The sequence below is a fragment of the Molothrus ater genome, chromosome Z (genome assembly GCF_012460135.2).
Source record: "Molothrus ater isolate BHLD 08-10-18 breed brown headed cowbird chromosome Z, BPBGC_Mater_1.1, whole genome shotgun sequence".
NCBI lineage: Eukaryota > Metazoa > Chordata > Aves > Passeriformes > Icteridae > Molothrus > Molothrus ater.
In genome coordinates this window covers 31,265,870-31,281,176 of record NC_050511.2, presented here as the reverse complement: position 1 = coordinate 31,281,176, position 15,307 = coordinate 31,265,870, and the positions used below count along the sequence as shown (strand labels likewise).

Genomic DNA, 15,307 nt, shown 5'->3' with positions numbered 1-15,307 from the left:
TGTAACTGTTTCAAAAACAGATTAAAAAATACTGTGGAATGACAGTGTTGTTTTTTATTTTGGAGACATCCAGTCAATGTGGGAAGATTCTGTAGTTTTTGCCATTATTTTTTGCTATGTTGAAATGCTAAAAATATGCTTCTATTTGTGTGATTTTTTTAAACAGGTTTGAGGTTTTCTGGTAGTGCAAATAGGCAGTTTTATAACTGCAGAGATTTCTCCCAAGACTTTTACCATTAGCCTTTCAAGTAACTAACTGTCCTCCAAAAATCCTACAGCCCAAAAAAGGGAAAAGTCATCTCTGAGAATGCTGCATTATTTAGAAGTTGAGCCCTAACATGACAATTGGGATTTCAATTGCTGTGTCTTCTGTCAGATATTGTACAAGTTATTTTTTCTCTCTTGTGGCTTGTTTCTTCCAACTGGATGCCTGAATAACTTCAATAATGTCTGGATCATGTCTTAAATCTCCATCAATTAGAAATACCTCTATGTCTACTAACTAATTTACTGTAGATCTCTCCCAGTCTTCCTTTCTCCAGGTTGCTGTTACTGAATTCTTCACTATGTTTTCATATCAAACAAAATTTTAAGTTCCTGCACTAGTAAGATTTTGTGAGATAGATGTAAGTTTCTGCCTGAGTAAAGTTGATGAGTTTTTGAGCAATTTAGAAATTTTATGCAGTAAAAAAAAAAAGAAATTCCCTCACAAAATATGGAAGAGGAAGTTACTAAAAATTTAAAATGTCTCTAGTGACTAGTGCAGTGGCTAAAGGATCTTTAGGATTAATAGGCTAATAACTGTTGGTGAACATCTTGATTTACTTACTGGCAAGTAAATTAGATGCTTTTTTTCTTAACTTGTAAGGAAACAGAAATATCAGAAAAGAGAAGGACAGTGTTCGCATCTATGGCCTCCTTTTTGAAAGCTGGCTTAAGAAAGTTCATTAACATAATTTCAGACAATTTCTGTATTTGTCCTTGAGATCTGTTTTACTGTTATAATGTTACAACACTGTGTACATTGGAAATAAATATAACAGTTGTCATCAATACACACTGTTCATTACAAAAGTGGAGAGATTCATGTGGATTTCCATAGTAGTCAGGTGTCTGGAAATACTGATTGTCAATATACAATGAACTGAATTTTAATTTTACAGTTTCTTCATCATGTTCATTCTCTTACACCTCACCCACCTCTACCAACAGTCAAGAGCCAAGATGCCATCATTCCATTAAAACTGAAACAGCTGGACTGCCTTCACCTGTTGCTTGGCCAGCCTCTGTTGGACCCTCCACTTCTCAGGTCCCGACACCCTTTGTTGGATACTCCTCTTCCGGACACTTGTCCCCTTTTTCTTTCTCCCCATCCACTGGAAACTCCTTCCCCACTGGGGTCCTTCATGATCACTGTTTCTTTCTTGGATCTTCTTCTCATCAACTGTCAAGGATGGATGTTCTTATTTCTGAAGTGAGGGAACTAAAAGAGGAAGTAGCTAATGTAGTCCAGGAGTTGAGAACAGTAACAGAGCACCTTGGCTTTTTGGTATCCTGTGTTGGACAGGGTAAAGGATTTTTTCCAGCTCCTGGTGCTCCTTCTGAGGGCTAATACTTTAGAAACACACTCTCCATCTAACAGATCAATTCAGTTTGCAAAGGTTTACCTTGATCAATATCTGTTAAATGCCATTCTGTGTTTTTGACTTAGACTGAATTCTCAAAATCCTTCCATGTCAAAGTATATTTGAAAGCAATTTCTGTCTTATTAGTAGCTTGTTGCTTCTACCTTTGTATATTTTTATTTCAAAATACTTTTTAAACAATGTATACACATGCATACACATACATTTTGTATCTCTGTATCTCTATATAATACAATAATTTATAATCTCTATATAATATAATAATTTTATGCGGTTTTGACTAGTATGATAGGATTATTTTCAGCACTGTAATCAAATACTACCACTTGGTAAATTTTCATAACTTCACATTTGTAAAATAAGAGATATGTTTCACCAAGACTAACTTTTCAAAGTGTATTTCCAGAGTAAACTCTTAGCCATGGCTTCTGTGAGCCTGTTGGCAGCTGTGCCTCTGAAAATGGCATCATGGTAACAAACAGCCTTACAAGGAAGAGTTACTTGAAGACCCTATTTGAGTCCTCCTTGTTTTTCCTCATTGAGAAAAAAGATGTTGGCAGAATTCAGTGCATGAACTTTGTCTGCTTCTTAAAAATAATGTCAAATGTTGGGATAGTTTAAACAAATCCAAGATCAATAGGGAATTGGTTTGCTTTTGTTTTCTATAGTGACAATTTTGCAAGACAAGCTGCTGGTACCTGGAATAAGTAAAAAGTTATTTTTATAAAGATGAAAAACACTTAAAGCTTGAAAGGCACTATGTATAGAAAAATAGGTGAAGGATCTCCCAAATACTTATTTAATGAAAATACAGAGAAAGAAAAACATACTATGAACAGGATGGCAAAAATGTTACCTTAGAATGAGTAAGTTGCTTGTACATCAAGAAAATTGACATACTGCGTTATTGAGAATGACAAGTTTATGCTGTCTTCAAAAAACAAAGCAACAAAGATTATATCTGGTTTTCTGTATTTAAAATTGATTTAGACAAATTTACAATTGTTCATAAATATCTCCAAGTATTCAGAATAACGGATGAGGAAGTTTTTCTTTTGGGCAGAGCAGAGACCTGACTTTTCCTTCAACCCATGAACACTTAAGTTTCCAACTGAATGAAGAGTGTTTAGAAATATAAACAGAAGGACAAATATAATTGGAGATGCAATAGGAAGCATACAAAAAAGGTTTGATTTTTTTTTGAGTTCCTGGAAATTACTGTTATTTGCTCAATAAAGTTGCTGTAAAAAAATCTCATTACACATTCTTTGTCTTTTGTTTTGACAAATATACTGTGGAAAGACCTATTAATGTTTTCTATGTGTGATTAGTGAGGTGAATACACTTAAGGTCTCCATATTGATCAATGAAACATGTTAGTGAAAAAAGAATTTTTCTTGTATTCGTGGCCATTATCCTGTGATGAATTTTGTATCATGGCAACATCCTGTTATCTGGATGGTAGACATCTTTTGATTGAAATGAGTGATACAATGAATTTCTTAATGTAAGATTTGTCCCAGGAGCTATTATGTGTAATTTTCTTATTCCAATTTTGCTGAATAAGAGATTTAGTATTTTGAAATGGATCACTTCTTTTTAGAACTTGAAGGGTATGTGTTAGTCTGCATAATTTAACATGTGGTGCAGAATGTCTTCATTTATGGAAAGAAGAGGTATTGTCATTTTTTGGGTACCCCTCTTCATTCACAGATTCTGTGTTTCTGTGTTTATACATAGATGTATTTGAAAAGGTACTTTTTTACTACTTTCAAACAATCTGTATCAAACTTGACCAAAGTAGTATATTTCAGTTTGACTTAATGATTTTTAAAAACATTCTCCAGATGGATCAACAATTAATGTGGCACAACTCTTAAAATATTCCTGACTGTTACCATTAGAGACCATTAGATAAGAGTAATAAAAAGATTTCATAATCTGAATGCTTCTAAATCAACAAATTCCATCACATTATTTTATCTCAATTAGCCATTTAATCTTATTGCATTAGAAACTGGAAATACTTTTGTGACTTTGGCAGTTATGATTACAGTATTGATTTTATTTTCTGGCCATGGTCCTTTCCTGGCCAAAGTCTCAGTCTTAAGGAAATGTTACAGCTGTACATTTTTCCTTGAAGTCTGGATGACTTTCTGTAGGATAACTTAATAAATGACTAATACTACTCCAAAGTCTTTATAACTTTTTTGGTACATTTTTCTCATTCTTCCAAAATGCTCTTCTATCACAGCTGTGTACATGAATCACGCCTCTTTACAGTGATTCATAGAAGATGAAATGGCTCACTCTATTTCTGAAGTGTAAAGATAAACAAAAAAGTACTCAAGTACCTGAAATACACTGAAGTTGCTTAAGGGTTTTTTTTTTATGACAGTGGCTTTTTTAGTGATCTAGACATTTGCTCTAGCAACACAGTATTTTTGGTCTGATGCCTTTTATCTCTATTTCCAAAGTCAGCCCCATTACTTCTGTGCCTACTCCATGTTTAAGAGGTAGCCCCCCACTGAGCTCTGTGTTAGTCCCAAGTACTTCCCATACAACATCTGACACGCTGTGTTGATACAGAAGTGGCTGGATAAACTGAGTCTGCAGTTGTAGGAAGATGTGAGACAGGAGAGGCTGCAGAGGTGCAGCTGGTCCCTGTGGGTCACTGTGAAGGGGATGGAGATATTCTCACCTCCTTCCAACAGCAGCATCCCAGATCCCAGTGATCTCCATGATGGCACCTGCAGCTTGGGTGTCTCACAGCAGGACAGTGTTTCTGGTATGAGATGAGGATGAGGAAAGGTGAGGAAAGCTGGGCAGCTTTATCTAGAAGGTCAATGCATGGGAAAAAAAGCTATGTTTCTTCTCTTGGAAACAGTGCAGTTATAGTAACATAGTCATGCTGATTATAAACCTCCCCTTGTTGTTTTACTGTTACTTCCTGGTGAGAAGTGGTGAGGTGTGTTTATAGATGAGAATGAAGAATTGCTGCCCACAGCCTTTACAGGACAGTGTACCATAGTTTCAGCCTTATCTTGGTGGGAATAGCTGTAAGTTTACACAGACATACATGTCTTCATTATGGCAGTTAATTACCTACATGTAATATGATCTTGTCAAATAACAGTTATGGGATTAGGTCTGTATGCCTGTCCCATAGGTGAACATTTTTTAAAATTATTTTGGGATGGGGAAAGTTTGGGTGTTCACATATTCAATATTAATTTGATCTACCATCATAGCTTTGGTCATCCCCCATTTTATAAATAGTGTTCTGTTAAAATTGAAAAAAAAATTTGGGGAAATGTGTATGCAGGTTTCCCAATTACTTTAGTTTAAATGTCCATGCACTAGATTATACTTCCGAAAAGCTAGTGCATAGAATTTTAACAGGAACTGTACTGAGTTTTACTTTCTGTCCATAAAAAGTAGGATAGTCAGTAATGCAATGGAAAATTTCAGTTGTCCAATTTTATACAGTCAGAAACACCAGCAAAGAGTGTCCTACATTCATTCATACAGGTATTTGTCCGGGTTTTCCACCCTGCCTCCCTATATCCACCTTCCCCCTGTATGCTGGAAGGTGTAAGGGCAGGTAGGTAAAACCCTTCTGTCTCTTGCCCAAACCACTTTCTGCTGAGGTAAAGAAAATCTTCAAGGTAAACATAGCCCACAGAATGTTACTTTTGGCAATGGAGTACAGCATTCGGCAAGTTCACGTAGTTAAGGATGAGAAGAATGACATGTCTGCTCCATCTAAAGGGTTCTGACTGTTGTGTTTCAGTTGTCTGGAAGTTCTTGTATCACTTTCTTCTCTTATGTATATTAATACTTAGAGAGCAAAGCAAAATAAAATAGTGTAATTAATTATATGACTAATGAAAAAAGAAATAATTCAGTTGCTATTGCAATTAATTGACTCATTTTACTGTAGTTTTTCTGAATTACAGTATTGTTTTAGTGTTTTTCTTGACAGCTTACGATACTGAAAATGGCTAGAAATTCTAGTCTAGTTTCTCTTTTTAGGTTTTAAATACAAATCTCAAAAGATGATACACTGAAATGGTTTATCTGTTGTGAAATGGCATAATAGCACAACAGAGCATTTGATTAGCCTTGGGCATGGCTCCTGATGGGAAAACAGGTGTCACAGTCTGGTAGACTGGATTTTGTAATATCAGACGTGTGCCTGTGAAAATAACATTGGCACTAAGTAGGCTGATTTGAAAATGGGAGGTTATCATACACTGAAAAATTCTAATCTAGTGTAAAGTTTTCATATGTAAAATGGTTTGCCACACTTGATGCAGAAGTAAAAGTAAAACTGAGATCAGTTTTTAAAATGTGAGGTAAAACAGATCAGTCTTTTGAATGTGAAGTGAACAGCTCTTTCCCAACTTTGACACTGGTCCTAAAGTTCAGAACACTCTCAGCTGCTAAGCAGTATGCATGCAGCTCCATGACCCTGTTGTTCCTCACAAAAGTGAGTACAAAAGCCTTCACCTTGAGAATTGTTAAAATTTACCTCAGAAATCCATAGCATGGAACTGACCATGATTTGTTTGTTCTGTTTTATTTTGTTGATTTTTCATTCTGGAGAACCTCAATTACCAGAATTTTTCATGGAAATAAATAAATTTTTAGGAGGACTTATCTCTGGTCCAAGATAACACTTACAGTGAAGTGGAATGAGACACCAAAAAGTCAAGGATTAGGGTACAGATTTGTAAAAGGGATGAGCTAGTTGCACAGACTGGTTTCTGTCTGGTATAGAACAGGAACTCTAAGCCACTCTTTGTTACAAACATCAAGTATCTCAGACACCAAGCTGTTCAGGCACATTTCTCTTTCTTTCATATTTATTCACATATCTGTATAAAAATATGTCCCCACTCCTTTTCTTCCTTTTGTGGAGAAGATAAATGAATTAAAATGTTTTTATATTCATGCTGTTTAGTTTTAATCCAGTCCTAGTGCCAGATCTTTGGGGCAGATATAACAAAGCCTTTTTTCAATAAGGGAGAGGTGGTTGTGGTTTAAAGTCACTCAGCTGTCAGTATTCAGTATTAGGTGCCTTATTAAAATGCACAGTTGAGAAATACACAATGTTAAAGGAAATCATATTGAGCTATCAGAAAAAATGGTGATGCTGGCTTTGCCTGTGCAAAGTGGCTCTGCGCCTTCTTCACATGTACAGGTGTAAAGCCAAACAAATTCCCCTGACCATAGTGAGATTTTTGTCATTATACAGACATCCAAAGTGAATTCAAAATTTTACTGAAATTTTCATGTGCTTCACACAAGAGTACCTATTGGATGAGGTGAAGACTGAGGTCAAGCTGCCTGTGATGTGTGTAGTGTATCCTGCAACCAGAAATCATTCCAAGTACTGCCTCTGAGAAAGAGCAGTTCATTTAAAACTGTAGCATGGAAGGATGCCTCTTATAGCTTGACAGTGGTGCTATGGACTCCATGGTTTTTTGTCCTTCATGACAGTGATAAATACTGTAAGCTGAATATGGGTTTATCTTACTTTCTCTGGAGGTGATGCTACACTACTGAGTTGTAAATAAATCTTTACAGATTGTTGTTTGCAAGAGTGTACCTTGTAAAAAAAGGTTTGTGAAACCAAGCAGTAGAAAATATACTAATAAGAAGATTTATAGAATTAAAAGATTGAAAGATATTTATTATTTGTTTATGGAATCTTCTAGCTCTTCTCATAAGCATCCCTCATAAGCAAGAAAGAGAAACTGCTGTGCTGTGGTGGTGATCAAGAAAGTAGGTCAGGTGTCCAGAAATGGGCAGGTGGATGTTTAAACTTGCCCTGGGTCACTATTTGGTTCCAGCTGAGTTCTCCTTACAGGTGGCTTACCAAGTGCTGTGTCAAAATGACACTCATCCAGGAACTGCCTGGATGGCAAGCTGCTTTAGACAGAGGAAGATGGTCTTTGCTTTGATGAGGAAATTGCCAAAACTCAAGTCTCATCAGTGTTTCCTAAGGTTCTTTGGAAGTGAACAACAGTTTAATTAAAGGCTGATGTAAACATGTTTCTGCACTTTCCCTGCAGCATTTTATCACATTAGAATTGATCAAAATTGTTGCCTTGGGCTGTCTTGAGCAGCTATACATCTGGAGCACCATTTGTGCAAGCTGCTGATAACAGGCTACATATGCTATCTTTCACAGCAGCTCTTCTGCCCTCCTACATAGGCTGGTTTACCTTGTTGGAAGATGAGATGTTCTAACTTTTTTTATTTGCATAAGCCCTTTTTACTTTGATGTGATGCTTTAGAATGTATAACATGCAACCTGTTTGGGTGCTGTATCTCCAAAGTAATATGAGAATACAAATAACAGTGATTTGGAACAGCACTGAGAATTTTAACATTTGAAGAACATTCTCAGCTGGACAGGACACTGTGTCTGATTAATTTTGACCTTAAAATGACTTTGTCTGAGTGCTTTTGACATCTTTCTGCTTTTCATCTGTATTTCAGATTATTTTTTCCAAAAGTCTGTTTTATTTTCATTCTCAAAGTAATAAGGATTGGAATCCCCTCCTGAAACTTAAAAACAAATAAATCGTTTTTCTGCAGCACTGTTGAAGAGATGAACTTTTCAGGGTATTCAGGCACTCATCAGACGTAGTAGTCAGGATCAAAGTGGAGCGTGGGACTTGCAGGGGACGGTGGAGGGTCACAGGCAGAGTCTGCTCTGTGTCTAGTGGCAGTGCCTGTGCAGGGCTTGACAGCAGGATAGGACAGGGTAAAGAAGTGGACTCAGTTTCATGTGTCCTGCTCTAAGCTCAGTTCAGAAAACATTGATCCATTTATGTCTCAGGAAGGCATTCAGATTTTGCAGGCCTGTCTTAGCAGAATAGAGTAATAGAGTATGCCAATATTAAAAGGGTCAAAATAATTTTAAAAATAACATGGTCCATGTAAGAAAGTCAGCTGCAGTGTGGCCCTTGTCCAGTAAAGTGCTTAAGGAATTACCTCTGCTTTGAACATGAGTTGAAAGCGGAAGTAATTGTTTTGAAATTCCATTGATTTGAAATGGAACCAGTTATAATATTAATGTCTGTTCTATAAAAATATGGTAATTATATTTGAAATAATTTGGTGCAAAGTCCAACAAATATTGATCAATTAATGTAAACTTTCCGAAAAAATCCAGTACTTTTATTCTGGGGAACTTCAGTAAGCTTGGTAGAAATCATACATTTGTCCCTATCAGTCTGTTATCTTCATATAGTGAGCTCTAAAGAAATGCTTTTATTGATTGGGAAACTCAAAGGAAGAAGTGACAAGACCATCCTTGAGACATGGAAAATATGAGAATAGTTAAAGTATCCCTTGTTCTTAGGGAAGTTACATTGTTTCATTATAGTTTTGGGAAGAGTAAGGGATACGTTTTGAAGTAATAAAATAATAAATACCATAAACTGGCATGTGTATGGCAATTGCCCTACACACCTGAATGTAGGTGTTGCATTGAGAAATGCAATAAAAATTAAGTGGCTGATGAAGGAACAGACGATTTGGTGATGTACTAGGGAGCTGAGGGGTGTCTGGGAAGGTTGTAAAGACATCCATTTCTTCACTGTTTGACTTGTATGGTATGAAAGAAATGTAGTGTCTGTTTTGCAAGACAAGGACCTGTTAGGACATTATTTTTAATTCTCAATTTTGAAAGCAGTAATTTAAAATTAGTTTATTCACCATATGAGATTTGGATTATCATACCATATTTGTGCAAGAAAAAGAGAAAGAAGTATTTTCACCCTATAAAATGATGTGTCCTAGGCAGGCTTCTAAGCTAATGTTATTGTTATTTTGTTTTTTTATTGTAGATATGTCTTCTCCTACAATGAAGAAACCTGAAAAGCCTTTGTTTAGTCCTACTTCTCCCCAAGATTCTTCATCAAGACTGAGCACTTTTCCCCAGCATCACCACCCAGGAATCCCAGGAGTTGCACACAGTGGTGAGGGTTATGTAGGAGGAAATAAAAACCTCCCTGTTCATTTGCTCTGTTCTCCTTTGCTATAATCAGATTGTGATGCATTTTTGCAGACTTTCTTAGAGACCTAATCCAATTTATAATACTGGTGAAAATAAAAATGGAAAAGGTTGGGATATCCTTACAAGGATGTTCATTTAGCTGTTCAGGTAATCTGACTGCTGGAAGTCACTAAAAAGGATTTAGGATTAACCAGTGAATAAAATAAACTGTACAATGCATAAAGAAACTGACAGAGGAAAAATCCTCCCTTTATTTCATCCTCTCACCTAAATCCCTTTTTTATTATTGTTGCTATGACTATATTGTATTTAAATACCAGAATGGCAGGATTTAATACACAAGAGAAGTCACAACCATGTTCACTATGTGACACAATGAAATAAGTACCAGTGCTTCTTTTGAATGCTGAGTCTAAAAAGTCCTGATTAAGTATTTTCCAACACCTGTTTTCTGAAATCATTAGTAAATCCACTTGAAGTAAAAATTCACTTGAAGTAAGGATGAGATATGTGAAATGTGACAGAATGCATGTTGTCTTGAGAGTTTGTCAGTAATGACAGGGTAATTCCAGCATCATGGTCTGTTTAATTTTATAGGTGAGACTGACCCTGGTTTTCAGATGAGAACACAATCCTCAGAAGTGTCTCTTCAACATCTCATCATGTCTCCTTGACATAAACTACATATAAAAGTTTTAATTTCTTGAGCAGAATTGAGTGACTAGAGTAAAACAGATTTGAAAACTTTGGGTTTTTTTCTTTGGTTGAGAAAGAAAAAAACTTTGGTTTTTTTCTTCTCATGCAGTTTTGCTTTGAGAAGTTTCTGTTTTATTTTTCCTCCATGATTTCAAGTGGCTCCCTTTAAACTCATCAATAAGGACTATTTTCCCCTTAACATCCACTTATTTTTATTACAATGGTCCTGGACTCATTCTGGTCACTCTGAGGTTTCCACTACCAGCAGATACTCAAGCATATAGAGATGATGGGTGAAATGGAAGGGACAGATTTCACTTTATTTGTGTTTGTTTTTCATAGCTCTGACATGCCAGAGGAGTAACTAGTATTTTGTTTAAACTGAACTTGGTGGAGCTGCCAGTAAAATGAACCTCCTAAAAAAACCCAAACGAACCCAAAAACCCCCCAAAAAACCCCAGCCAATCAAAAAAAAATACCCAAAATCACTTATGAGTATATCTTTATATTAAATTCAGAGTATAGTTTTATAATATACATACTTGAGTGACAATCATAGCCTATCTTGTGATTGGTGAATTATTTACTTGCTGGGAAACCCCATTTTAATCTTTGTAGTCTGTTCTATTACGCCGATGAGCAATGCCCAAAAATATAGGAAGTCCTTTAAAAGTTAAGCTGAAGAAACCCAGAGATATGAAAGGTGGTCCAGAAGAGCAGTGTTCATGTGCTTGTGCTGATACAGTAGAGAACCATTGAACAGTGTATAAACATCCTTGCTTTTAAAGACCTGATTTTGTATTTTCCACTAATGAAAATGGAAACTCCCTGTCTCTTCTCCATTTCCATTGAACTAAGTACCTCTTGTTTTAATACACCAAGTGTGTGCTCTCTAGGTGTGTAGTAAGGGTGGAAAGTGTGCTCTTCTGCAGTGTGATAGAACAAAGTTCCACACTTCCAGACTGACAAGTGGGCACCAGAAGGACAAGCTGTACCTTCCTTGCACTGTGAAAACATGGTTAGTTTAGTCACTACACGCAGTCTTTAGGTAGAAAATTTTATTTTTGTAGGGGCTGGAAATAAAGAGAATGATAATAATAAAAATGGGTAGTGTAGATAATTTTTTATTAGTCAAAGACAATTTTATTGGGTCGATTGGATTCTCAGGTACTGAAGAAGTTGAACGTTCATTAACATTTTCATAAAGGTCAGCAAATATTTGTGGCAATATTAATGAGTAGATAGTGTCCTGTCCCCAAATGAGGAGGATAGATTGCAATGCAGCAAGGAATCATCGTTTCTTGGTGATTTTCCTCAGTGTTGGAGTGCTGTAAATAAAAGTGGGGGCTTTATTTAGTATTTGATTTGATTTCTTTGGGCTCCAGGTGGGAAAATTGTGTAATTGGAAGAACCTTTATGCTGGAGAATGACTCCTGTTTAAAAAAAAAAAAGAAAAAACTATGATGGCATAACCCACAAAACCAAAACAAGATGCACTATTTATGAATTTGAAACAGTTGCACTTTTCATTTCCTGAGATAATGGGAAGGCATTAAGTTTTTCTGTAAAAATGCCATTAAGCAGGAGTTCAATACATTGATTTATAACTGACTTTTTATTTTTTTTGCTGTAACACAGAGGTGAAGAATTTTAGAAGAAACAAGATGCGAAGTAATTTTAATTTTATTTTATCTTCTCCAGTCATCTCAACTAGAACTCCACCTCCACCTTCACCACTGCCATTTCCAGCACAAGCTATTCTCCCTCCTGCCCCATCTAGCTACTTCTCTCATCCAACGATCAGATATCCTCCCCACCTGAATCCTCAGGATACTCTGAAGAACTATGTACCTTCTTACGACCCGTCCAGCCCGCAGACCAGCCAGGTACTGTAAAATTATGTCAATAACTCCAAAACCAGTTCTGTGAGGAATATGTGTCTTCCAAGGCATCTAGACTGGTGCCTAGCCAGTTATGGTGTTAGAGAAATCTGGAGCTGCTATATAAGTGATATAACTTATCCTGTTCATCATGATTGAATAGAGGGTGCAGGTTAATCATATTTACTTGTTTTCCTCTACTGAAAGCCCTGCCAGCAGCAACAGGGCAGGTCCTGGTCCTGCACCCCTCCTGCAGGCTGGGCCACCAGAGGCAAAGCTCCACTACAAGGAGCGTGATGGTACATACCCATGTCCAAGTACCCGTGTGGACATACGGGTAGATTTATAGCCTGGCAATGAAAGTAAACTCTTGCAAGTTAGTACTTGCCCTGTTCCATAGGCGCTGATATTTCTTTGCATAGTGAGCACAACACTTATAGGCACTGATATTTCTTTGCAGGCACTGATATTTCTTTGCATAGTGAGACATACAAATTCTTTTTTCTTCCCTTTCTAGAGAACATGCTGTAGCAGATGCATTCCTGGCAACTGCACGGGTTCAAAGTTGTGTCTGCTATTGGAAATTGACATGTTTTTCATTAGTAAAGTCATTTGTGAAGGTCTGTGTGCAAAACTGCTTTCCATGATAGCATCAGCACGCACAGTTACCATGTGATTTGCACTACAGGATAAACTGCAGTTGAGACTTGGTCTGTCAATACCTGGAGTATGTCCAATGTCAGTGTAATGTAATCTTTGCTGCTAAGGCTGTTTGTTTTTTTGATGCCTTCCTGAAAGGCTCTTGTGGGGCCGTGTTGCTAGTGCTTTAGCATGTTTTTTTGGAAGAGCCTTCGGTATGAAAACTGGAGACAGGTTTTCTTTCTACTAAGAGTTAGGTTCCTTTGGATGGACTTTCTTAGCAGGGATGAAGGGGTTGCTATGACAGTATTTTGTTTTGGGCTAAGGTTGGTTTTTTTTCACCAATAATGACAGGCCTTGCAGCATTCATTTTGGTAATAGCAGCATTGGAACTTGAGACTGAATCAAAATTTCTCAGTTGAAAAACAGATATGTACCCTTTGGACTGTGAAGACTGTTCATGGTGGCTATCGTCCCCAAGGGCTAATTTCCTGGTCCCAGTTGCGTGACTTCCTATATATTTAATTAACAAAAAAAAAAAGGAAAAAAAGGTGGGCCCATAAAATCAAAATTTACTTTGAAGAGAGAAATTCTGACTATGTGGGTTTTGCTTGTTACAGTATTACTGCAAATTAAACAAAAAACTGCACGCAGTGTATGTTGACTTCAGAATACAAATTGCTATCTGCACATGGATTAAAATTCTTTCAATCCTGTATAGCATTTTTTCTGAGACTCAGCTGGGAATGTTGCATGCAGGACCTGATTTTAATTTGTGTAAAATTTCCATGAATAACAAAGTCTAATTTAGACACCCATTAAAAGTCCTTAGCTTTAATTCAGTGTGGAAAATCTCAGAGTTCTGTTGGATTTTTTTTTTTAACTGATGTCTTAATTAGGCACTATTAAGGGAAAAATTATGCAAATTAAATCAGGCTCTTACTGTTATGCATTTCTTTAATTATTCAGTGCTTGTTTTACTTACATTTTGATTTCTTATATATGTTAAAAGAGCAGATTAGGTGATAATCTCTCTGGATTGTTCCACATCCTACTTCGGATCATTACCAAAAAAAACGACATCTAAATGAAGTATCTGACTTTCTTTCAGTTGAAAAATGTGCTGTCTTATGATTTTAACATTGGAGAGTATATTAATTGAGCAGGAGTTATGCTTTCAACTTTTTTCCCAACTCTTTTCCCTTACCTCTGGTTGAAAAAATAATCTTTTGACCTTAAAAGATTAAATTTTAGTCTGATGATTTTTTACAGACTAGTAGCAAACTGAGAAGACTTCATATTTTTGTATATTCCATAGGGAATAACAGATTTAACTAGCCCAAGTTTACTACTTTCATAACTTTTCATAACCTTTTATAGGGTAATATTTTTCATTTCATTTGAGATTTGGTTTAGTTCCTGACAAGAGGAGATAGGGTAAATGACAGAAAATATTCAGTTTCAGTCATCTGCATCATATATTTACCATAATTTATTATCATTAATCACTATTATCAGTGGGATATTTTAAAAATTTAATTCTTTGAAGTTCATCTCTTAGATTTGCTGTAAGTTTGAGCAGTTGAATGCCTAGTCAAAATATCACTAAATAAAATAGTTAAAGTTTGGCTGTATGAAAAGTAAAACAGCAGGATAAATTTTTTGCTTAGGAAAAGAAGAAGCAACTGTCTGTGAAGTTTCAGTGACAAAAGGGAATTGTTCTGATACAATAGGGTGCTTTGAGCCAAACCATTTATTCTTTTCTAAATAAAACATGAATTTTTATTCAAACAAATTTAATTATTATAAAATTCAAAACTGCATCTGTAGGAATACCACATTAAATTTAATTATACTTTCCCACCTCAAAACATACTCATTTGGATTTCAAAAGGAGAACTATGATGATAGTTTTAATTTAGCTGGAGAAATAGAAAGGATGGATACCCTGACAGCATTTACCTAAAATGAACTGTTCCTCCTGAACATCTTTCAGTAATACACTAATTTAGACTGTTACGACAAGCAACTGAGATGCCTTGTACTCCCCACAGCAATTTTGAGATTAATTACATTACTGCTGCACTGATTATAGGGAGACAGTCATGCTATTCAATGGAATACTTTAAGTAAAATTAGTTCAAGGATATAGAGATCTCATAGGTTCCCATTATGGGAAGCACTGAGCAATTTTCTTGACATAATGTTAAATAGTCCAAATTATGTGTGATGAACAGTCAGGAAGTTCAAACAGGCCCTTTGGCTGCAGTGAAAAATGGTTCAACAATGGATGATCCTAAACAAAAGGGAGCTGTTGCTGCCAGTTTCATGAATATCTGCTTTTCATCCCCTGCCCAATATGGAGAATAAACAAACAAATGTACTGAACAGAAATAGATATTGTTAGATAT

At 36.1% G+C, this 15,307-nt stretch overlaps 1 protein-coding gene across 5 annotated transcripts in view; it reads left to right on the top strand.

Moving 5' to 3' along the window:
• The window catches only part of NFIB (nuclear factor I B), a 169,999-nt gene that overhangs the window by 117,380 nt on the left and 37,312 nt on the right, over nucleotides 1-15,307 (top strand). For all 5 annotated transcript variants that reach the window (XM_036402809.2, XM_036402807.2, XM_036402806.2 and 2 more), the window contains exons 7-8: nucleotides 9,512-9,643; nucleotides 12,079-12,263. In XM_036402809.2, coding sequence (XP_036258702.1) covers nucleotides 9,512-9,643; nucleotides 12,079-12,263 — 317 coding nt within the window. The remainder of the gene's footprint in view (nucleotides 1-9,511; nucleotides 9,644-12,078; nucleotides 12,264-15,307) is intronic.